Source organism: Poecilia mexicana, unplaced genomic scaffold (genome assembly GCF_051168715.1).
Source record: "Poecilia mexicana isolate PSO_F unplaced genomic scaffold, ASM5116871v1 scaffold_11, whole genome shotgun sequence".
NCBI lineage: Eukaryota > Metazoa > Chordata > Actinopteri > Cyprinodontiformes > Poeciliidae > Poecilia > Poecilia mexicana.
In genome coordinates this window covers 11,542,392-11,566,270 of record NW_028263380.1, presented here as the reverse complement: position 1 = coordinate 11,566,270, position 23,879 = coordinate 11,542,392, and the positions used below count along the sequence as shown (strand labels likewise).

The 23,879-nt window shown below is 41.5% G+C and overlaps 4 protein-coding genes across 8 annotated transcripts; 2 read left to right on the top strand and 2 right to left on the bottom strand.

Moving 5' to 3' along the window:
* On the bottom strand, window positions 1-7,598 carry smarcc1b (SWI/SNF related BAF chromatin remodeling complex subunit C1b). Its single transcript, XM_014992430.2, has 28 exons — window positions 7,443-7,598; window positions 6,978-7,097; window positions 6,171-6,256; window positions 5,995-6,076; window positions 5,815-5,907; window positions 5,619-5,688; window positions 5,434-5,503; window positions 5,205-5,280; window positions 4,675-4,800; window positions 4,337-4,416; window positions 4,129-4,235; window positions 3,964-4,023; window positions 3,848-3,876; window positions 3,595-3,710; window positions 3,427-3,498; window positions 3,223-3,336; window positions 2,999-3,152; window positions 2,805-2,915; window positions 2,667-2,726; window positions 2,230-2,488; window positions 2,080-2,151; window positions 1,941-1,981; window positions 1,750-1,858; window positions 1,519-1,649; window positions 1,120-1,254; window positions 658-790; window positions 421-504; window positions 1-317 (listed from the first exon to the last, which is right to left on the bottom strand). The coding sequence occupies exons 1-28, from the start codon at window positions 7,596-7,598 to the stop codon at window positions 250-252; spliced, it is 2,814 nt and encodes a 937-aa protein (XP_014847916.2). The 3' UTR covers window positions 1-249.
* aste1b (asteroid structure-specific endonuclease 1b) lies at window positions 7,498-13,007 on the top strand. Of its 2 annotated transcripts, none has more exons than XM_014992432.2 (7): window positions 7,498-7,580; window positions 8,213-8,463; window positions 8,890-9,156; window positions 9,289-10,241; window positions 10,974-11,205; window positions 11,276-11,468; window positions 11,566-13,007. In XM_014992432.2, the coding sequence occupies exons 2-7, from the start codon at window positions 8,226-8,228 to the stop codon at window positions 11,882-11,884; spliced, it is 2,202 nt and encodes a 733-aa protein (XP_014847918.2). In that variant the 5' UTR covers window positions 7,498-7,580; window positions 8,213-8,225; the 3' UTR covers window positions 11,885-13,007. The 2 variants fall into 2 exon arrangements, with proteins under 2 accessions (XP_014847918.2, XP_014847917.2); XM_014992431.2 differs by lacking the exon at window positions 7,498-7,580 and adding an exon at window positions 7,813-7,984.
* Window positions 13,008-14,151: 1,144 nt separating this feature from the next.
* On the bottom strand, window positions 14,152-20,807 carry klhl7 (kelch-like family member 7). Of its 3 annotated transcripts, none has more exons than XM_088010197.1 (12): window positions 20,716-20,807; window positions 19,337-19,764; window positions 18,870-18,963; window positions 18,299-18,423; window positions 18,039-18,214; window positions 17,783-17,957; window positions 17,524-17,666; window positions 17,126-17,366; window positions 16,765-16,966; window positions 15,307-15,404; window positions 15,039-15,222; window positions 14,152-14,852 (listed from the first exon to the last, which is right to left on the bottom strand). In XM_088010197.1, exons 2-12 carry the CDS (start codon window positions 19,656-19,658, stop codon window positions 14,693-14,695), a joined length of 1,920 nt encoding a protein of 639 aa, XP_087866323.1. In that variant the 5' UTR covers window positions 19,659-19,764; window positions 20,716-20,807; the 3' UTR covers window positions 14,152-14,692. The 3 variants fall into 3 exon arrangements, with proteins under 3 accessions (XP_087866323.1, XP_014847923.2, XP_014847921.2); XM_014992437.2 differs by lacking the exon at window positions 20,716-20,807 and having other exon boundaries at window positions 19,337-19,439; window positions 19,530-20,004; XM_014992435.2 differs by lacking the exon at window positions 20,716-20,807 and having other exon boundaries at window positions 19,337-20,010.
* LOC106921017 (uncharacterized) lies at window positions 20,774-23,683 on the top strand. Of its 2 annotated transcripts, none has more exons than XM_014992429.2 (4): window positions 20,774-20,913; window positions 21,494-21,575; window positions 21,693-21,914; window positions 22,012-23,683. In XM_014992429.2, exons 1-4 carry the CDS (start codon window positions 20,863-20,865, stop codon window positions 22,407-22,409), a joined length of 753 nt encoding a protein of 250 aa, XP_014847915.2. In that variant the 5' UTR covers window positions 20,774-20,862; the 3' UTR covers window positions 22,410-23,683. The 2 variants fall into 2 exon arrangements, with proteins under 2 accessions (XP_014847915.2, XP_014847914.2); XM_014992428.2 differs by having other exon boundaries at window positions 21,494-21,584.
* The last annotated feature ends 196 nt before the right edge of the window (window positions 23,684-23,879 follow it).

Here is a 23,879-nt window from a genome sequence, read left to right as displayed (position 1 = left end):
AAAAAAAAAAAAAAAAAAAGCAACTTTAATGAGTCGAGTTTCTCAACTCTTGATGCCAGAGAACAATTATTTCACAAATATAAGACAAAATCAACTGATGACCAAACACACATCAGCTGGGTTTATGTGCTCACAAAGTTTTCAGTCTAGAAACAACGGACTACCAAACAATTGACTTGAACACTTAATCTAGTCGTCCTTCCGTATTAAAGCACATTTCTTTCATGTGTGTCTTGTCTGGTGGTCAGTTCAGCTGTGACTGGATGACGGAGGAGTGGGCTGAGCGGATGCTATCCCATCAGGCTGTGACGACGGGTCTGAGACAGATCGGAGAGTTTCAGTTAGTTCTCTAAAAGCTTTAAGTAAATTAAAATAACAGCAGCACGTGAAAACCCCGCGGCAACGTCGGAAAATACTCACACATCCCATTTGGAGCTCCGGGGTGTCGAGGGGCCATCGTCTGACCGTTTCCTCCAGGTACCATCCTGTTGGCCGCAGACTGGCCTGAAGAACGTAAGACCAAAGTATCAATACTGAACACATAGGACCAAGAAGCAACAACGCAGCAAAGAGAAGTAGGGATATTAGCGTGAGGATAAGTGAAAAAAAAAAAAAAAGTGTCATCTTTCAGTTGATAGTTGTGCATTTGGTTCAGACCTGAATGTTGCATTGTGTAACCCGGCTGGCTCTGCTGCTCCCTCTGCTGGCGAACCTTCATCTCTGCCTGTTGCAGCTGCTCAGTATGGAAAGTCTGCCTCTCTGTCAGCAGCTGTTGGCGCTGCTGCTCCAGCTGCAAAACACACACACACACACACACACACACACACACACACACACACACACACATACACACACACACGTAAAAGTTTGATTATTGAGCGCTTCACTTGAGTAAAAATTCCTCAGAATTTTAGATTAATTTACATCTCCACAAATAAGGAGATATAATGTCTTGACGACGTTATCAAGATATTAAAACACTTAGATCAAATTCAATTGCCTTTTATACACAAAAAAAAAAGTCACAGAAGTAAACCTTATCTCACTTTACAGAAGTTAAATGTGCAAGAGGCTTAGAGTTTCAAATTTGGGCAACAGTGAGGCATATATTGTACTCACAGCCTCCTTCTCTCTGTCCATGATGGTTTCCAGCTCTTCAAAGTGTCTCAGTTTGATCTCCAGCTTCTTCATCTGTGTCTCCACCAGGAGAGCCACCAGAGACTTGATCTTCCTCTCTTCTACTGCTGCTAAGTGCTACAAGAAACAAAATCAAGAGGGAAAAAACACAACCTTTAAGACACAAACAACAATTTATAGTAGATGTCGACAAATAATAGAGAGAAGAAAGGGAAGAACTCGATAAGTGGCTGAGGCAGATTTCAGTTTTTCTCTGCTTTATATTTTTTCTTAGATTCATAAAAGGAGAGTGAATGGAGTCTCAATGATTGGAGTTCTAAGAGACTGGAACTGCTATTTCCTCCTTAAATATTCCATATGATTGGGGAGGGTGAGCTTCACCTTGGCCTTTGAGGCAGCAGATGACAGAGCTGCTGCCGCCGCCGTGGGAACGCTTCCCTCCACCAGGTCCAGCTCCATCCCTCTCCTCCCATCGTCCCCTTCTCCCCTGTTCTCACCATCCTCCCCCCTGACTAGAACACAAATAAATTACACAGTTAATCTTACACAGATACTCAAGAGTATTTTTGAAAAGTTCTCATTACACACACACAAGCAAACAAACACACATACCATCGCCCTCCTCCGTCAGAATACTTTCACTATGTTCTCTTTTAACTTGATCTCCGTCCACTTTTGGCATGCCAGGCTCCATCTTGACTCCGTCCAGCCTCACAGGAACCTGCAACACGTGCAAATTGAAAAAGGAAGAAACACCCGACGTGATCGGGGAACGCTCTTACTAATTTTCCCTCTCTCTCTACCTGAAGGGAGCTGGAATCAAGTCTTTCCGCTTCCATTGCATCTATTCGACAAAGAAATTGATCAATAACACACAGCAGGATTCAGACAGACGTTCTGGAGTAATTTATGTGCTTTTTTTTTTTGTTTTTTGTTTTTTACCCGTTTGTTCTGACTGGTTGGATGGATCAGAGGTTTTATACAGCGAGTCTTCCTGTGCTCTGGAGAACTCCTCTGGGGGAAAAAAAAAAAATCATGTCAAAACATCTTACCTGAAACTTAACACCTCACATCGACTCAAACGATTCTCACCGAGCGCCGCCTTCGCTGCGGCCGACGCCACACGTGGATCTACCACAGACGCCAGGAAGGCCACGGTGCTCATGACGGGGTTTTCCGACTGGCTAAAAGGCACGGGCTGATACGCCAGCGGCCCCAGAGAGGCCGACGAGTCCTCCAGGTAGGGGTCCTCGATGGGCAAACGTAGAAAGTGTAGGATGCATTCGTCCTGCGTTCTGGAGCCCACGTGCTCCGACACTTTGTTCCAGTCGTCCCTGTACACTTCTAAGGCCTGACAGATTGAAGGATAAAACATATTTCTGCGTCAGATGACATGTACTGAACAGGAAAATAAAAAAAAAGGTGAAAAAGCAGTAAGAAATAAATAAATATTTTAAATATAGAGCCAGATCATTTATCAAGTATGGATCCACAACGGCGTATAAAGAAATACAACTTTTCAGTCTCACCTCCAACAGTAACAGTGTCTCCTGCTCTGTCCATTCTCGTCCTGCGTTTGCTCCTTTAGTCTATAAAAAAAAAAAAAAAGATGTTGCAAAAAGTTTCAGACTTAAAATTATCGCGTTTAGTTATAGTTATATATAGACCTTTGGGTGTTTCCTGGCGTAGATGTCGGTGCGCAGACCAAAGTTCTGGTAGTCTGAAGGTTTCTCTCTGCTCTTCTCTGGGAAATTCAACATGTGCTGTGAGGCGGACACCTGCAAGAACAACAGTCGTTACGATGAAATCTCCAAAAGAAAATCTGGAGACGCGAGTCCTGCGTGAGAGCAACAGAGCCGACCTGGAGGGGTTTGTGCTGCAGGGGTGCCAGCCCGGACGGCGTGTCGGCCAGGACGTTGAAATGAGGGGTTGGAGGAGGTCCCATGGGGAGGGGTCGGCTCTCTGCATCCACTTGGTAGTTGATCAAACCCCACTGTTCTAAAAAAGCATGAACCCTGGACACAAATAACGTCTTACTGAAGCACAGACGCCACCGCAGGATTTCACGCTCGTACGAAACCCTACCTTATAAGGGCACAGACGTCTCCAGTGAGGTTGCGCCTGCAGGACGTTGAGCTGAGGTAGTCCTGGGGGTTGAGCCGGTACGTGTCGATCATGAAGTTACGATACGCCAAGAAGCTAAAATGCACAAGGGACAATCAAACCTGAAATAAGCTTCGCCATCATTGTAGAATCGTACAAAGATGGCTGAGCGTCAGAGGCCCTCACATTTCAGGAGTTTTTGATTTGTTCTTTCCGTTGAAGAATTCAGGAAGAGCACGTTTCTCTATCGAGTGAATGCTGGAGGAGAACGTTTGCACGGATATTTTTTAGAAACCGTGAATTTATGATAACGTAATTGAAAGCTAAACAGTTAAAAGTCGGTGAAATGTTTACCTGTTGTAATTGAACCATGATGTGTAGCTTGGTATTATGATATGATGAGTTTGTTCAGTGATATTGTCCTCTCCCTCTGATAAGCGGGGGATCTCACTTCTTCCCTCATCTTCTTCCTAGACACATTATTTCACATAAATATATTAGTTTTACTTTCCAAGAATATTCCATCCTCTTCTCTGTTATAAAACTTTTGCATCACACACACGAGATACTATTAACGCCGTAAAAAAAAAAAAAATAATAAAATCACCCTTCCAGGAAAGTCATCTTCCTGATCATCTGAAATAAAATCAAAAATGAACAATGAATGTGTGCACATAATGGTAAGTCAATGTTTCAATTTTTTTGTGTTAAAAGCAACCATACCGAGGTCAGCCATGATGCCTCCCTTCACTGGCGTATTCTCACTGTCTTTCTTTAGGTTCACTACACAAGTTGAATATAAATTGAAGACAAAATTGGATTAAATGTCTAAAATCACTATTTTAGATATTTTTTCACTAGGTACGGATGTTGTTCCAGGAGTTTTACCATTCTTGGGTAGAGTGACTACTTCCATGTTTGGCACAGGCGTTGGGTCCTCCATGTCTTTGGTCAGGTCTTCTTCTGGCTCCTCTTCCTGTTGGCCGCGCCTTCTCCTGTGTCAGCACACGCACACACACATATTAAATCTGACAACTTAGTTTGTGGCTGCAAACCAAAAACATATGCGTGTTTGAAGGATACGTTGAACAATTACCCTTTCTTCCCTTTTTTTCTGCCATCAGTGGAAGGAGAGGGTGAGCGTCTTCTCTTTTTGAACGGAGTGGACTTGGAGTCCTGCGGGAAAACAGTCAGGTAGACGCAGAAAACTTAAATCAGGAGCGCAACCTAATTTGACAAAAGCATTAACAATTTCACAGGATGAAAAGAATTGGAATCACAACAAAACACCAAGAACGTAAAAAATATATATATTTCTAATTCCCATAATTGATTTATAACACTCGTAATTGTGTTTTTTTTTTTATGTTGTCTTCACGACGTTTTGGATCCAACTAAAAACACAACATTAAATGCGAACAAATTCACACGAACCTGATCTTCTTGTAGGTGGATTCGCTGTCGAAGGATGAGCGGCAGGTTCCTCTCATTTACACAATAGTCCTCCTCGTTCATCCACTCATTAAACACGTCTGTGTCCAGAACCCAACCGGCATGAACCTGGAGCACACAGACACGCACACAAATCTTAAAAAAAAAAAAATCCTCACGAAAGGAGGAATGCACAAAATAAAGGTAGATCACAAGTTATTAGCTCATTTAGAAAGTCATTTCTGCCACCATCTAGGACATGTTACCATTAAATATCCTCTCTACTGCCTAGAATTTGAGCTGTTAGCATGTTAGCAACTACAGACATCCAGGCAGAGGTCTCTATAGTCTATAGATCTGTTGCGAGACTGCCTGCTACAACCTTAGCTTCTTCAGCTGTTCTGTTCTTTTTCCACTTAAAAGTTTTAATGTGAAGGTTGACATTCTGCAGAGCTCAAAACTACTCTTTAAACACGCATAGTGACAAAGCTTTGTCAACATTTTTTCATTTCTGTGCATAGTGTCCAACTAACCCTCCACGGCCTCTCTACGTGCGGCACGTCTTCGACGTCTCCTTCCACGTCACTTGAGGACAGCCAGCTGTCATAACTGTTAAACAGAGTCACATTCTTTAAGAGTCAAGTGAATATGGCAGTGGGTCCACAAAACTTGCTGCGTGTAACCTTTTTGTTTGCGCACATTTTTTAATAAATAATGCCTTCTGACGTCATTTATGCTTAGCGATGTATTCTCTTCCATTACCTGTCAGGGTGCATGCCCCAGTGGACCAAAACGTGTTTGTCCTTTCGCATAACAGGACGCATCCACTCATCTGAGAATAAATACAAATGGAAAATTGAGTAAAAAAAAAAAAAAAAAAAAAAAAAAGTTTAGAAAATGGTCATATATGTTACTAAGCACAGATATGTGAAAGAAGATTCACTGACCCTCCTCTGTGGAAGCAAGTGGGCCGTATACGTGATGAGTGGCCATTATACTGTCCTCGGTAATTGCACCCTGTGGAGAACAAAGTCACTCATATCAGAGCTAAACAGTGCTGATATATCCTGACAAGAAATATAATCTCTGTTCAACATGTAAGGAAATATTTCCTCCTTTACTTTACAGTTGGGATCGCTTTACCTTGTGTTTGATGATGATGCCAGTGAGTCTGCTGGACAGCTCCAGGTCAACAGTAGGGTCAATAAATACCACAGGGATGGAGACACAGTTGTTCTGATGACACAAAATGTCCACAGCCGTTTAATATAAAATCATTTGTATAAAAGTCTGAGTTTTCTTACACGTCTGCAGATTTGATACCTGGATTAAAGCTTTTTCAATCACGCCAAACATCTCGACGTTTCTCTCAGTTCTTGACGGATTCTGCAGGTCAAACCTTCTCCTGTGTGAAGAAAAGCAGGGGACAACATCAAACATCTCTGTCTGGGAAAAAGATGGATATGAAGGAGCAAAAGCGCAGGATGCTTGTTACCCACCAGCCCTGTTCAACCTTGAATTTGTAAGCGGTGCCTAGGATGTGACAGAGTCCGCCGCCTGGTTGCAAGTCCAGGAAACAATGTGCCTGCAGAGAACAGATCAATTTAGCTACCCAGTTTCAGTAAATGTTCATCATTTACTCTGATGATGAAATCTTTAAGTTTTATGTTGGAAAAAAAATGAACAGAAGTTAACAGAAGTTTCCTTTAGAAATGAAAATTTCCAATGGGAACGGCAAATATTTCCTCCCAACCGTCGAGGAAACAAGAGCAGATTAGTTTGCCATTCTTTACCCATTTTGAATACAAAATGGAGCTGTCTGTAACACGACATTTAGTGCTGACTGTGTGCCAATTAGTACCAGCTTTGACAACCAACAATTTGAAGAAATCTCCCATATTCTGTTATCAGACTAATAAAGTGAATTGTTGCTAGGTCGCTCTAATATAGAAGATCTAACAACAGGGGGTCACTTAGAGTTATTTTAGTTTGATCAGACTGCATAATATTCCTGTTTTATAACGGCTTATTTAGGTTGAACCAGAACCTAAATAAATGAAAATAGGAATTAAAAAAGACATCAGAAAATAATATAAATGAATATACAAAAGATAAATCCGCATGTTTGAACATCTCATCTTTGTGCCTGTAGGTGCTTATTACTTTTACATCATCGTTGATATTTACATAGCAACTAGCAATACCAGCATAAATTTTAGGTAGCAAGAAAGGCAACAAAAGTACCACTGAGGTGGGAGGTTCGTTTGTTAGACAACAGTCAAAAGAAACAGTACTGGGGTACTCACTGGAAGCTTTGTAAGAGCAGGGTTGGGAGCTTGTCTGCCAAAGGCATCCTCCTGGAACTGGAGAAGCTGCAAGGTGACTGCAGCCAGGACCTGACAAGATGGAGCGTCCACCAGCACATACTAACACACAAAAACAAGGATTTCGAGAGAAGAAGGCATTGATCAATTAATGGTTTTGTTAAATAGAAAAACAACTTAATTTCTTACACTTTACAAGCAATATTCCCAACTTATCGGAAGAAATTAAACAACGAATATAATCTTACATTTAGTTACACATCTGGTCGCTATTTTTTTTTTTTTTGTTCTATTTTTTTTGCTAAACTTTAAAGCGGTGCAGCTCTGTAATCTTTAAAAGAAAAACTGAGCATCCCCATGTGAAGTTATTCAGCAGAAGAGATTTGTTTACAGTGTGTCTACAGGGTTACTACTAGCAGGGGGCGGCTAGCGTTTCCACCTAGCTACCTTTTTGTAGTGCTTCCCGATCCACTGTCGCACCACCTCCAGCTGGGTTAAAGTGTCCGGACTCTCCCAGAACCGAGCAGAGGGACTACTGTCTTTTTTGCGATGCGCCAACGCTTGGTTTGTCCCCGGAAAGCCGAGGTTTGTTCCTCCGGACATTGTAGCCACTGCAGTACGGTATAAATTTTCAAACACGAAAAAACGAAACTGGCTAGCGCGGTTGTTAGCGGTTTGCGTTCTCGTCTTCTATCGCGAGATTGCAGCTCTACCGTAGTGAAATAATGGGTAATTTTTTTTTTGTAAAGGATTAGCCTTCCATAGATGGTATGTTTTTCAAGTTTTTTTTTAAATTTATATATATATTTGTGTGTTATTTTTCTTTCAAAATTTGGAGAATGAAGACTTAAAATCTCAACAGATTTATGGCAGACCACACCTTTATTTTGAAATGTAACCAATAAGGAAGTACGTTCGCATTTCAAGAAAACAAGTTAAGTGGCACATGTACTGCTCCTAACTTCCTACCTAGTTTGTATGACAACTTAGTAAGTATAAATTACTTGCTTGGGCTTTGTGCATCATGTCGCTGTAGTTAATATTATTGTGTCATAATTCGCGAAAACAACCAGAAATGTAACAAGAGAAAATAATATTAGTACTTGACATTCTGCCAAGCGTACTAACTAGTTGTTATTATCCTGTATTGATCTTTGCCCATGCATCACTGTTCCCACTGTCGTTCACATGTTTTTGCTTTAATCTTCATTTTGCAGGCACTGGGATGTCATGGGTGTTCAGGGGTTGACAACATATGTGGAGTCCAACAGAAACTTCCTTCAAGATGTGAGGTTCAGGGATAGTCGGCTGGTCATTGACGGCTGCAGTCTATATTTCCGCCTCTACTTTAAGTACGGATTTGATCAGCAGCATGGAGGAGACTACGACGCGTTCGCCTGCTTTCTCAACGAGTTCCTATCTGCTTTGGAAACTTGTAACATCAAGCCCTATGTAGTGCTGGATGGGGGTAAGGATACAGTTACTGTCAGTTCTTTCAGCTCATGACTGGCATGTTTAATTGATAAGTTATACTATCAAAACGCAGCTTAGTTGATCACCCTTTCAATGTAATGTTGTGGCATATGCCTACAATTTACCTGTCTCTTTTTCTGGTAACTGGTGAAAAAGACTTTAAATCACTGGAATGGTATGAGCTCAAATAATCATCCCTCCAGAGTGCAGCATGATAAATAATAGGTGGCTTAACAAGTTTGAGCTGATGTGATGCGTTTGGTTTTCTGTAATTCTTCATTTTTCCTTTCAGAGGGAAAGTCTTGTCTTTTGGTAACATTTATATTTATAAAAAGCTATATATAGGTGTGACTGAATGATAAAAAGGACTTTGCACCAACAGACTTTATTAAGGCAATTTTTTTTTTTAAATCATATTAAGGAATGGACCCAAGTGACAAGAAGTTTGCTACTCTGCGTCAGCGTCTGCAGTCCAGGATAAAGGAGGCAGACAGCATTTGTCATGGTCGCAATGGCTCTGTCCTCCCAATCCTTGTAAGGAAAGTCTTCCTTCAGGTCCTGAATCAAAGAGGAATCCCGCTGGTGCAGTGTCCAGCAGAGGCAGACTGGGAGATTGCCTGCTTGGCGCGCCAGTGGAACTGTCCAGTGCTGACAAATGACAGCGACTTTTACATATTTGACCTTCCAGGTGTGTGGCTGAAGAGAAAGTGTTCCTACATTGTTGATGATTCAAATAACCCTTTCTAATAACTTGCACTTTGTTATTTACACTGCGATTTATGTCCCATTGTTTTCTCTTCTCTTCTTTTTTTTATCTCAGCTGGTTATCTGCCACTTAATTTTTTCCAGTGGACCAATCTTAACGGAAAAGCTTCTCAGCGCTACATCCCATCCCGATGTTACACCACTAACAATCTGTGTCGCTGTTTTGGGGGCATGAATCGCGAGTTGCTGCCTTTGTGTGCAGTCCTAACTGGTAATGACTACGCTGCTCCAAAAGAGACCGAGACCCTCCTTGCTCTCGCAGACGTGAGTGCATTAGGAAGAGGCGGTGGCCGAGGCAGGGGGAAGGCACCCGTTTCTCGTGTCGAGGGCATCCTTATTTGGCTGTCATCGTTTCCAAATGTGACGGAGGCACTGAAGGAGGTTAGCAGGTTAATGGATGGAGCGGCTGGGGCAGGCAGGAGAGGACAAGGAGGTGGGCTCAGCTCCAAGCTGTTGGCTGCTATGCAAGAGTACAACATCAAGGCTCAAAGCCCTCTTGCTCCATGGTTCTCCGAAGGTACGTTAGCTCCAAAGGGGAAGACATCTGGTCTGGCACAGCTGCCAGAGTGCTTGTCTCTGGCTGCAGCACGGGGACAGCTGTCTCCCTTGGCTCTTGACGCTTTTGTCATGCAGAGGGTCCTTCTCATCCCGCAGGTGGAGAATAGCAAACTAGCCAGCAGCCACTGTAGTTCTAGACCAATACGTCAGGCTGTGTATGGGATTTTACTGCAAAAAGCTGAAAACACTGCAAGCCCAGCGAGTGGCGCACTGCCGGCAAAGGCAGGACAAGTCCAAATGCAGGGAAGGGGAAGAGGAAGAGGTGGTGGAGGTAGGGGCCAGCAGGGGCCAGAACACGTGTTCAATGCAGCTCCAGTACAAACACAGTCACATGGCTCTGGTTCTCCAATTTTCGTGGAAGAGTATGACCGTTTGGACCTGAACCTAAGCAAAAAGCAAGTGGAACCAGTCATCCTCTGGAACCACATACATCTGGATGGGCTCAGTCAGGTAAACACATGTTGTATTAATTAACAGTATTGCAGGTTGTTCATTAACTAGTTGGTGCAAACTGTCAAAGTGGAAGGAAATTGTACAAGATCTCTTAATATTATTACAAAATTGCACATTGCTTGCATAAAAAGGCACACTGTTCCATGTTTTTGCTAATGCAAAAGCTCAGTCATCTTTATATTCCCATCTGGAACTTGGGACATCTTAAACAACCAGCTGGCTGACTTCAGTCCCTTTAGTGAAGATTCAGGAGAACCATTAAATAAGGCAGGGTAAGATTATTTAAAAAGTTAATTAACATTTTTAGGTCAGTCCATTGTTGATAGCAGGATAAGCCCAAATGCAGGGAACAAAACTGAATAGAAGTGTGTGGTTGTATTGTGAAAATGTTTGAGGGTACTTTTGCAAATCTTTTGGATTTTGAAGAGTTTAAATTCTTTAAAATACTGATTTCAATTGTAAAATAATTCATTATAAAGTAAGTAAAAAAACAACAAAACAGGCATTTTTCTAATCCTCTATGCATACAGATTTGAGTACAGGTCTGTTCCAGTTTGAATGATTTGACTTTGTTGGAAATGTTTGCTCTGCTTGACTCATTAGCAGCCTGAAACATCTTAACTTTTGACTGATGAAATAAGAAAAATCCCCATTGATAAGACTTTGGGTTCATCTGTCGAGCCGTTTCTTGTTTGACCATGGTTGTTTTTCTATACGTGTCATATCCAGGCTCCTGCTGCAGTGCGCCGTGGTGTCCTGTTCGAAGTCTTGGGTGTGACGCAGTCGGCCCTGGCTCCAGTTCCTCTCCATCTGCAGCTTGCCGTTGCGGTGACTGGATTCTGGTTGCGTGAGGCCACACCAGCGCCTTCGCAGCCCCTGCTGCAGGCTTTAGTGATAGGCATGATTTATGGAGAGTTGACATCAAACAATCAGCCTGGAGCGCCCCGCAAAGTACCTGTTGGTTAGTTGATTTGAAAATATGCAGTTTGTCAAGTCAAGAGATCCGCCTCTTAACGGGTGAAACGTTCTAGCCCCACAGCTAAACTGGGCCGCCGAGCGAGGTTTTCTGTCAGCGCTAGATCGCCAGCGGGTGAGATCTGGTGAAAGACGAAGAATGGACGTCGGGGCGGCCCACTGCCTCAGCCAATGGCAGTCCTGCCTCTGGAGTGCCCTGTGCCTGAATCAGCTGCTGCTGGTGCCGCTGCCCGAGCCCAATGTGTCATTGTAAGAGGATTGAAACATTTTTCTACATATTCAACCACCTATTGAGGTACGAGCTAGATTTCCTGTAATGAAAAACAAAAAAATCCTTCTTGCTTAGGTTGTTCAGCGGTACCTTGGTGCACGGCCTCTTCAGGTACCTGAAAGAAGGCTGGCCTGTGGAGTCGTTACTGCCTGGTGGGTCTTTATCTGGACAGCTCTGTTTCTGCCTGCTGGATGCTGTGAAGGGCTGCAGCCTCAAGGCAAACCCCTCCAGCTTCGGATCAGGCAAGAAGAACAGAGGCAGAGGCAGAGGGAGGAGAGGGAGAGGCGGAAGAGGAGGAAGAGGACGGTCTCGGGGTGGAGGGAGGGGTTCAGAGGAGATAAACAACAGGTTTGCTCTCCTTATGAGTGAGGAAGAAGAGGAGGAGGAGGATTGATAGAGAGGCAATGAGAAATGCACAGATCTAGAACACTATGATCAAAGGTTATTCTTTGGAGGAGAATAATATTGTTAATCTTTGCCGTCATGCTTTGCACTATTTTAACCTCTTCCAGTGATACGCAGGTGCTTGCGTTTTAAGTTTGAAGCAGCCATCTAAAATGTGGTGTATAAACTTCTCTGATCAGCTGTTTCAAACCACGTGCACCATTTTACAAGCATTTTTTAATACATAGACTACCGTATTTTCCGCACTATAAGACGCACCTAAAAACCTTCAATTTCCTCAAAAGCCGACAGTGCGCCTTATAATCCGGTGCGCCTTATATATGGACCAATATTGAGCCACAACAGGTCCAGCAACGGACCTTACCACAGGGGCCGCGTTTCATTGGCTAATGCCCATTTTAGGTCACAGTGCAGCTACCACGTGCGTGACCGTCTCACAAACACAAGCTACAGTAGTAAACATATGCTAATGTACATTCAAAACCATGAATGCCGACTTACCCAGCCTTGCAAGAACAATAGGCATCAGTGATCTTGTCCACAGCTATATTTATGCTGAGGGTGTGAGGATCTGCCGTTTTCCTCATCTATCGGTAGCTTTTAGCTGTGACGCGCACAATGTTGGAGGCATCCAGTGGCTCAAACACCTTGATGTCGTCCAAAAAAGATGACATGAACTTGTTGGTTCCCCTGTCCATTGTCGTGGCTGATATGTTGTGAAAATCCGGCAGAAATGCTACGCTAATTAACTCAGATCGAAATGAAAGACGTCATGTTTACACAGACATGCAGTAGGCTGCTTACGTAGTTGGTCCACTACGGTAAGCAGCCGCCTACTTCTTTTTCCCCCGTAGAAGAAGTAGTGCGCGGTGCATGCTGGGATAGTTGTCAGAACACTGGTTTGTTAATAAAGTTCGATAATACATTTAAAGGGGGGGAGGGGCAGGGGAAGAGAGACAGAGACTGCAGCGGCAGCGTGTCGGTTGGTCTGTGTTACCCAGAAAGCAGTTGGGCATAATATCGCAACACCAACACCGTGAGTGAAACAACGGCTGGGCCAGCCTACTATATAAAGTACTCGGGGACCATTTCTTTATTAATGTGGATGTGTAATAATAGAGTATGAAGCGTCTATTCTATGCGCCTTATAATGCGGTGCGCCTAATGTATGAAAAAAGTCCTAAAATAGGCCATTCATTGAAGGTGCGCCTTATAATCCGGTGCGCCTTATAGTGCGGAAAATACGGTAATTATATTTACCCAGTCATGTTTGCTTAAGGACTGAACACTGAATGCAAAATAATAGTGTTTTTATTATAGAGGTAATAAGAGCAATGCCAGTAGGTGTGAACTAGAAATGGGCCAATCAGACTTTGTCTGGCAGATGAGGATTTTGAGTTTTATTTGAGGTCTAAGCTGCTGATTTGGGTTATTTATTCAAAGAACGCCTAAGAAGAGAAAAATGTGCTCAATGTTCTGAATGAGTCCAAAAAAGGAGAATACTAGCATTCAAGATTTTCTCCATTTTTGCATCAGAACCACTGATTTTTACTCGACTAGATCGAAGCGTGTCCAATGCATTTAGAAACAAAAAAAAATTGGAAGTTATGGCAATTCAGCTCAAACAGAGCTGACGAGTAGATAACGGGGACATTTTGATTGTGCATCTCTTGTATTGAAAAAAAATATTCTACTGCTGAACTTAAGATTTTTTTAGACCAAATGTGGTGCTGTAAAAAGTGACAAACTACCAAACAGTTTTGGCAATGATGGGAGTTCTGAATTGTTTTTTTTTTCTAAATTTTGACCAATAACATTATGTAAAAAAAAAAAAAAAGTCTGTTAAAAAAAGTAAATTTTTTGTGTTCTAACTCTTCAAAATATCAACAAGCAAGCAGTGTTAAGTGGCAGCAAAAGGGAACGACTGCAGATCAATTTTCCGTTTTAAACCCATTGACTTGTATAAAAAAGCTCACACCTCAACCAGGATTTTACATTTTGCAGAAATTTTACAACATAGTCCAATTATGATTTTACTCCGTTTCTGGTGCTTCTACATTGGGAGAGTCGTCTTATTATGAAATATGGCAAATAAAAGTAAGTATTACTGACCAGCTGGAGGCAGAGCAGATTATAGTGAATTACTTTAAAGTCATCAGTGGTCACAGCTGGTATGATTTGACGCATGACTGGCATGAAAGCTGCAAAAGTAAAAAAAAAAAAGAAAATGGCAAAGGGGCAAGATGACCACCACTATTATGACTTCTGCGATTTATGAATACACAAGAATATTTTACACATTTTTTAAAACATTATTTCTTCAACGTTAATTCACGTGGTGCTGTCTACAATTATGTATTAAAAATGTACCGTACATGAGAGCAGTACAGAATTTACATTCCTATTTTTATTCCCACTGTTTTACTTGTAACTAAAGCTGAAAATAAAATGTTTACACATTTTCTTCAAAGGCCTGTGTGTGGTATTATTATAAAGCATTAAGATGGCACTAAAGCTTTTGCTTGAAATAAAAGAAAAACGCAACACGTAACATAAAAAAACTGCAGTTTTAGAGTGAATATAAGTTAAATATTAAATAATGTAGTAAAAACATGTCTGTAAGAGGACGTTCTTACAATAGTGTGAGCCGTCACAGCACGACTGGATCTTTCAGGGGGGTAAAAAAAAACCCCAACAAAAACAAAGAAAAACCCTGCCTTTTGTGAGTCAAATCGGTTTCTTTCAAAACTGTAAACATACGTTCGAAAATTAAAATACACTAGATAAGATTCTTTCACTACGAGGGGGAAGTGGTGGGGGCTGAGGAAGAGGTCGCGGCATGCGGCTGAGAGTCTATGAGGTCCATATCTTCATCTTCGTTCACTCCGCAAGTGTCGACCACGCAGATCAGGCAGCTGGTGACGGGGAACGCTCGCACCTTGCTGCACGTCACCCACCTGACAGCAGGAAAAGATGAGGACGATTTGAATCGGTTAAGGGTCTGAAAAATGCAACGCAGAAATGCGCATACGTGCGAAATGAAGACAATCGAGTCGTGCTTTCACACATAAACCTCAGAGCAAAAAAAAAAAAAAAAAAAAACAGCAGTTAGAATTTCCTGGAAAGCAAGCTAAAATACCAACCTGTCGGTTTCAGTGTGGTACTCCAGGACGTGCCCGAGCCGTCCCACCCCCTGGAAGCCTGCCAGCACATAGATTGCATCGCCGACAGCTGCACACTTTACCGTCACGCCCCGCCATGGCATTGGTGAGGCAGCTCGCCACTCGTTGCTGGCAATATCGTAGTACTCCACTGAATCCAGTCCACCTACAAGACCACAAAAACATCCTTGTATAGCAGCTGCCCTGATTTACCGATCCTTACTGGTCCCCCCGTGGTGGTCGCAGTTACCCAAAGGCCCCTGTCCTCCCACAGCATAGATCCTGTTGTTGACGACCACCAGTCCATGGTTCTTCCTGGCCTCTCTCATGCCACACAGCTCTCGCCATCTGAAATGTGCAATTAGGGTTTAGGAGAAAATAGTTGCCAGCTGGACAACAGCTGCTTGTTCTATTTTAAAAGTTACTGGTTTGAGAAAGCCTTTCTGAAATTTACTAGATAAATAAATTTTTTAAAAAATCCTCAAGTCTACTCTGCATCAAGTTAAATTATAGTTATTCTTGGACTTCTGTTTGGATGTGCTATTTAAATGTGATTCAAATGTAATTTTCAAAAACTTGAAGCTTCTTCTCTGGGCTGTAAGAACAAAATGGTTGTCATTCAGTTCTTGGAGCTTGTTCTTGTGGTGCAATGTTTGGCAACTATTATATACAGATGCTGCAGTAAAAGTGACTTTTAAGGACTTCACAGGAGTTTTTGTGACATAACAAATGACCTGGCCAGAAAGAACTTTGTTCTTGCCACCTCTAATAAAAACGCAATTATCTGTGTTCAGAGTCTGTATTATTGAGGTCTAATTTACTGCTATATCAAACTCTACTGACTAACTGCTCTTTCTGCTGCCAAGATATGAGGAAGCAGTAATTGTAACTGATTAGTAAGCTAATGGAATTTGACCCACTAATTATTTGCGCTACTATATGAATAAAATAAATAAAGTAAATATCTAAAATTTACATGAGTTAAGGGAAATATTTGCACATATTTGTAGGAATATGCCAAAATGTCATTCTGTTGTGTCTGTGGGCAAACTATCACATCCGAATTAACTAATCCATGTTAAACAGATAAACACGAAGGTGTAAATCATCCACCCTGTTAACCTCAGAATAAACATAGAGTAAGGAGTCGGGAGAAAGCAGTCCGAGGTCCTGAAGCTTCTGCTTTTACAGGGAAGATGAGTTAATCAAGCACATTTGGATACTTTGCATCTCAACGCCTCTGAAAGCAGCCAAGCTGTACTTAGTTTTTCCATCGACTACAAAGACATGGGAAGTCATGGAAATATCCCTCCCGCTCTGAAAGAAATGTAGCAATCTTTTTTTTTTTTTACTACACAAAGAGGGTTTATTATAGTCTAACACAATCTTTGGAATGAGAATTGTTTGCGTCAAACACACGAAGGTTAAGCAGACCCAGGGAAGAGCTGAGAGAGGAACGGGGTGAAGGCTGACTGCAATTGAAAACCAAGAAACAGTTTGTCTCTGAGGGATGTCCTGAAGAGAACGAATGGACTAAGCACGTTGGACTCTGAAGGAAGTCTTGATTACACTCTCCGTGTTGTGGGCCGATCATCTCCTTTGACCAGCAATTAATTAAACCTCACTAAACTCTCAGAGCTTCACCGTCACTGATTAATTTAACGTTTTCGCCACACTCCCTATCCTTTCTCCGGCACATTGTACTCACTGCTGTGTGCCGGGGTCGTACACCTCGCAGTTGTTGAGGATCCTCCCGGAGACGTTGTTGCCCACCGTTCCTCCACAAACATAAATGAGTCCGTTGGCTTCGACGGAGCCGTGGCTGCAGCGGGCCAACAGCATGCTGGTCTTCACCTGCCACGACTCTGTCCTTGTGTCGTAACATTCAAAAAGGTCCAAAACCGAGCTGCCTGCAGACGAACAACGCCGGAATCCAATGACCACAAGCCTCACACGTGCAACAACTTCAACTAAACCACTGCATTTCACTGTCTGCATCCCCATTAGTAGAAATAAAAATAACTCAGTCTAACATCTGAAAGGTTTTTATCCTGCATCTTGACGCTTACCCACTTCCGATCCGCCCGATGTGTAGATCTTGCCCTGAGAAGCGCAAGCGGCCAGGCTGTCGCGAGGAGTGGGTGGACCTAGCTTGGAATACCAGCTGTCTTTCAGGACATTGTAGCAGTCCATCCGCTTAATAGGAAACAGCTGCGAGCCCCCCAGGATGTACACCACGTTGTCCCAGAAGACGGCGGTGGCATCGCGGCGTTTCTCAAAGGGGCAGCGGATGTCTGTCCAGGTGGAGTCCTGCATGGAGAACACCGACGCTTCACCAATACAATTCGAAGAGACATGGTTTTATGGAGATTACTCAAATGATTTTGAAGGATATACCTAGCAAATGCTTCTGCACCAACATCATAGCACTCGTGCTCAGATGTGTTTTCATATATATCCCTAATACCTTGGGGTTGAAGTAGCGGCAGGATTGAGGCTGCGAGCCTCCGAACAAGGCGATGCGATAGTCGTGCTTCTTGCGCCGTGGCCGGCTGCTCTCTCCCAGGTCTTCCCGGTCCTCCAGAGACAATAGATGGTAACGCATCCCGCCTTGGAGAAAAGAAGTGGGATGCTGACGTCAACCAACGTTATTCTTCTGAATAAAATGCTTATCTATAATGCACAATTTCGTTTAACAAATAAACCCCTGCTCTCTTCCTACTCACTGATGACCATCTTGAGGCACTGCGGGTTGTCCTGGATGAGCGGCTCTGCCTGCACGGTCTTTGAGAGGAAGGTTTTGGAGACCAGAGGGAAGCGAACGCACCCCAGCACCTCCACCATGTACTGCTCTCTGTTGCACACGTCATATTTCAGCCAACGCACCGCCGCGTCATAAATCTAAAACACAAACGTACGAAAAAAAGCAGATCAGAAAAACAAAGTTACCACGGTCAATCTATAAATTGAATATGTGCGTACCTGAGCCTCTGCACGAACAGTGAGCTTGTCCTGGTGGAGCAAATGTGTGAGCTGCGTAACGTCCAGCTGCAAGAACTCATCCAGCTTATAGACTTCTGTAAAGTGGAGCTGGAAAAAGTCCTCTGCTGCGGCCTTCAGCTCAGGACAGTCCATACAGTCTGCTAAGGCTGAGATGCCTGCACAAGGACAGAAAGACAAACTAGTAAATACATCTCATTGCCGTAATTTGTTGGAGCTGGGATTGTATTTCAAGCATGTACCCAGGCAGTTTGTGGCATCGATCTGTCCTTTAAGGAACTCCACACACATCTTCTTCACTGGCTCAATCTGGTACTGGTTGGCTGCGTCCAGCAAAGACTGAACGTTGCTGCTGTTCACAGAGATTCTGACACACAAAGACACGTATCGGGGGGGGAGACAAAAACACACAGAACATAAGCCTCATTTAGAAACATTTGGACTTTCTTTAATAAAATGTTATGAATATAACCACTGTTCCCTAAAGAAGAGGAACGAGGTACAACACATAGCTCCAAGAAGGGAGGTAAGTGACCCTTTGTTTATGTAGGTCCTTCAAGCAATGTTATGCCATTTCTTTCGAGATATCAAATCCCCTTTAGAACCGTCAGTGATGATAGGTTATTTATATCCAGGTGGGGCCTGCCACCCATTATCACCCGTCATTGTCCAACAGGTGTGATTCAAGGTGTCTTCAGTCAGGCCATGTGGGGGCGTTATATGAGGGTTGTACTGAGTGGATCGACTGAAAGGGAACCACAAATTACATATTTATGACAAAGCTTGAGAAGACATTTTATGGCAGAATCTTACCTTGCTGTGTAAATGAATTCAATCAACAGCTCAATGATCTCGGGCTCAGCACTCCTCAGTTCCACCTCATGAGACATTGATTCCATCATTCTGGCTGGACACGAGAAAATAAGCAGTGTAAAAGAGAACCAAACTGAACATTGTGGGGGTTTTTTTTTATATATAAATTCTTTGTACTAAGCATAGACTTTCAATGGACGGTTTAAAAATGCACAAAGTTTTTAAAAAGTGCATTTAAGAAAAAAAATATATATATACATTTTCTTAAGAAAAAATATTTCCCAATATGCACAGGAAATATGATTCCTGTGTATATTGGCACAGGAATCAGGGTAATCATCTGAGAATCTGTATTTAAAGTAAATTTGAGTGATCTTACGGAAAAATCTTGTTTGTAGCTTTAAACATAATTTGCAATGATGTTTACAAAGAACTTTTTTTTGCATGTGTCCGTGTGTGATTTTTACTGGTGAACATGAGGCTGAAGAAGTGGCTGGCAGCAGCGAGGACCACTCTGTGGGCAGGAAAGTGTTTCCCCTGAACCACCAGGGTCACATCACAGAGTGTGCCCTTGAGGTAAACACCAAACACAATTGGGTGGTAATACATTAAAACAGTCACATCTCCCATGCAAAGCCAGTTTAAAACAAATCTTTGCACCTGCTTTCTGAGAATGTTCATGCCTGCCATGATGCCGGACAGCTGCCTGTATTCTTCTTTGGAGGCACACTTCCTCTCGCTCTTCTTCTTGGAGCTTGCTGCCTTCTCCGGAGACGCTACGCCCGTCATGTCAGGTAGGTATTTGTCTGACTAGTTCACGTAAAGCAATAGCAGGCTCACTGCCGGCGGTGTGTGGCTTTTGTTGTCGCTCAGCAACCAGCCAGCGTTGTTCGTGCTAACAAAGACAACGACTTGTTTTCAATTTTTAAATTTAAAGACGAATGTTAGATGTCACTTTTCTTAATGGGGTGACTAGGACAGAAACTAGACACTTATGGGAGATTGAGCATTAATTTAGTAAGATAGTGCTCAGCTTAGCTATGTATCTCCCTTCTTTTGTCGTCTTCTTCTCCATCGTCGAGGCAGCGTAGGAGTTCTAGAGAAGGAATTATGCTGCCCCCTTCGGTTGAGTTTAATAAGAACAGTAAATATTTGTGATAATTTAAATAGAATTATATACATACTTTTAAATAAATAAATAAACAAACAAACAAACAAATAAATAAATAAATAAATAAATAAATAAATAAATAAATAAATAAAAGTTGGAGATTACTGCTCTGAAAGACACTTACATGGACTTACATAATCCTCCTCAATTGTTGACGTGAAAAAAGTGCAACTTTTAAGGAAGCTTTAGAAAACATTTCTTCACAAAGTAATCAAATAAATGTGAGTCTTCATCCAACTCTGATTTTCACAGATGCGGTTTTTTTTAACAGCTTTAGTTATTAATAACTGATAGGGGCAAGATTAGGTTGTATGTATGTACTTTTAACAGTTTCTGTATTGGGCAAAGCAGTTGTTTAAAGAAATTCTTACATTTTTTTACTTTTTCTTAACCTTTTGGGACCTAATTGTTTGTATGATGATTAATTTTGTCTGTTGTGGTTGTGTCTGTGTATTATTTTTTTTCCAAGTTTATTAATTTTTTTTTTTTTTTTTTTTTACAAATTTAGCAACATTTACCAATAAAATCCATGAAATGCAATAACAGTTTGGAATAGACTGTCATTTTGGTAGTCATATCTGTCGGTGCAAATGCAAGTATCAGGCCTTCAGTGCTTTTACCTTGTGTGCGTGCGTATGTGTGTGCGTGTGTGTGCGTCTGTCACCTGACGCTCACCTGTAGTTACAACGTTCAAGCATAGCACGGAAGATTTTTTTTCATGGCCCGCGTGACACTGACGTCATGTGGAATGTGGACGACAAAAACTTCATGAACACAATAAGTGACCTAAAAACAAGCTAAAGGAAACTAACGCTGGTGAAAATGCTCCGTCTCCTCTGCTGTTGCTTTGTCTCCAGCGACAGTCTCGGCGAGGTATGCTGTCGATACATCGCACCGAGGTTTCTATAACTTCTCGCGAGTAAAATGAAACGAATGGAGAGATCTGTCGAGCTTCAGTAGTTTTCTCGAACGTATTATGTGTACAAGAACTATAAATCACGTCTATGTATGTTTATAGAAGATGATTTTTTTTTTTTTTGCTTGAGAGGCTGTAAACAAAACTCACTTTAGATCTAAATTTCATAATAGGTTTTGCTGTTCTCATTGTTTTGCTCAATTTCTACAGTACAAAACTTTGTTGTCTTTTGCCATTAGGACAGCATTAGTTACTCCTGTAAAATTATGGCCATTAGGTTGACCTTTTTTTATATCTAAAATCTATGAATTGTAGATCTAGGGAGTGAGATGGCCAGAAAGGAGGCTGATTTTTACTCTTTTGATCTATTTCTGTGTATATTTAACCATATTTTTTAATGTCCTGCATAAGATTATGCTACAGCAATAAAATATATTTTTTTAAATCTCTCAACACATCTTTACAGGGGATTAATTAAATGAGACCAACATTGTGTGTGTGTGTATAAATATGAGAGAACCATCTCTGCTGTTTCAGAGGCAGCCTTTGTTGCAGCCTGGATCTCCATCTGAAGTGACTGAAGCTGAATCAGCCAGACGGGCCCCCTCAGCTCACAACGGTAAACCAGGTCTGCGTTTCACGATCTGCACTGAAATGTTGTATGAATTCCAGAATCTTCTATTTCACGCTTTTCTTTTTGCCTGCTGCCTTTGTGTGTCTTTTGTGCGACGTCCAGATGCGCCGACAGTGAAAAGGAGTGGAAAGCTGGTGATGAGACGGGTGAATGTGCCAGAGTTGGATCACAGGTTTACTGACATGGCAGAGATCTTCAATGAGCAGCAGGCACACTATGAAGCCATGGTTGCACACATCAGAAAGTTGAAACAGAGCTGCGACATTACGGATGTTGATAACCTGGCTTTTGCCGAGTGCATAGGGGCCATAAGGAAGGAGCATGGTGAGCAGCAAACAATTTTTGTTGAAAGCAGCATGATAAGCAGGTGGTTCTTTTTTCTGTTGGTTGATTTAATTTCTGTCCACCTTTCTGTCGTCAGAGACCACATACAGGGTATCTTTGAAGATGAAGGGCTATGACTTCTCCCTCATATTGGATCCTGTGGGCCCAGAGGGAGAAACTGAGGAGGAGCCACTGCCTCTCGCTCTGCAGAGAGCCCAGAATGAGTTCAGGGGTATTTCAGACAGCGCCAAAGCCACCGTCTCAAAGGGTGCCAAACTCCTTCAGCTTATGGACTGGCTGCTACGGAGCAACAGTCAAATGGTTGAGCAAGTGAAGGGAGCAGCAGAAACCTACCAAGAACAAGGAAGACTGAATGACAACCTGGAAGAGAATATCAAGGAAGTGAGAAGGGCTAAAGAGTTATCTCAGAGATACAGGAAACAGGCAGATGAAGTTTACACTGAAGCTGTACAGATAGCAGGGATTGATGTATAATTTCCACAGTTTTTAAATAGTTCATTTAAAACAAACAAAAAAACAAAACACTTATCTTTGTGATATATGTTATTATCTGGAACGGTTGAATTACAAGCTTAGAAATTTTCTATCTTTGTGATCTTTTGTACCATGCTTGATTCAAGATGTTGAAATCTTGAATTCAAATTTTTCTTTTAAATGTTCAGAAAACAGAAAAATGAAAACATTTTGCATGTGGGAAACTAGATGATAGCAAAGAACGTTACATGTCATTGTTTTTTTTTTCTTCTTTTACAAAATAAACGGCGGTGGCCAAATTTATTATCAGCAAAGTACTCACAGAATCGTGGTAAGTTTCAGACTTTGCTTCTTGGATTAAAGGGAACCATCTTCAGAGGTTAAAAATACCACCGGACCATGTTTTCAGCTGTACATCACTATACTTAGCCAATTATCTATAGAAATGTTTACTTTTTCATCAATTATGGCAAATTTCTTTGACTTAAAAAAATGCATATTATCTAGGCATTTTGTTGGTTTTTGTAGTTGGCTTATAGACTCAGATTATTTGTTAGCTTGTTTAATTGATGTTTGTTCTCATTTTTATAGTTTCACTTGTGTTGTTTTTTTTCACACCACTGTCTTATTTTAATTTTTGTTGTTGTTTTATATTTGCTTTATTTCAGTTTTGTTTTTGTTTAAATTTTAGGCCTTGGGAAATCTTCAAATGTCCAGATTTTATTTAATAGATTCAAAGACACTTTAGTCACATTCTATTTTGAAATGTCCATTTCTTTTTTTTATTCTCTCCTCTTTACATGATTCATGTTGGTCTTAGATTTAAATAATAATGGCCCTAACTAGTCTTAGAAATTAACTTACTGCAACTGACAAAAGCACTGTTCAGTGCCTTGTTTTGATTTTAATTGCACCTGTTGTATTTCTTGCAGGCCTTTTACACATCTTATGTGCTTTTTTTGCCCCTCAATGCACAAATGTATTCTGATTAAAGTGATTGTCAAATATAAGCATACAAATAAACACAGAACAACAGCAATACTAATGACACTACAATAAACAACAATGAAAATAGTGATAACACAGCAAACTGGAAATGTAAATCTTAGCGTAAAAATGCAATTGTATGTACGGTGCTTTTTCTATTTGACCAAGAATAAGTTAATACAAGAATACAGAAATTCATGTATCCATCCATTGCCTATACCTGAATATTCTTCGAGGGTCACAGTGAGGACACCTGAAAAGGGCAAATACAGAAATATACTAACTTACGTGGTGGTTATTTTCTTTTTTCTATCACTTATTGCTTTATCTGTTTTTGACGTAATTTTATTTTCAATATTTGTGGTATAGTATACTTATGATAAAGTCCGAGGCCCACATGTTTTTTAAAACACATATTTTCAGTTTATCTACATGCCTATCAGTAACCTAACTGATCAATTTTTCTGAGCATATAACTATAAA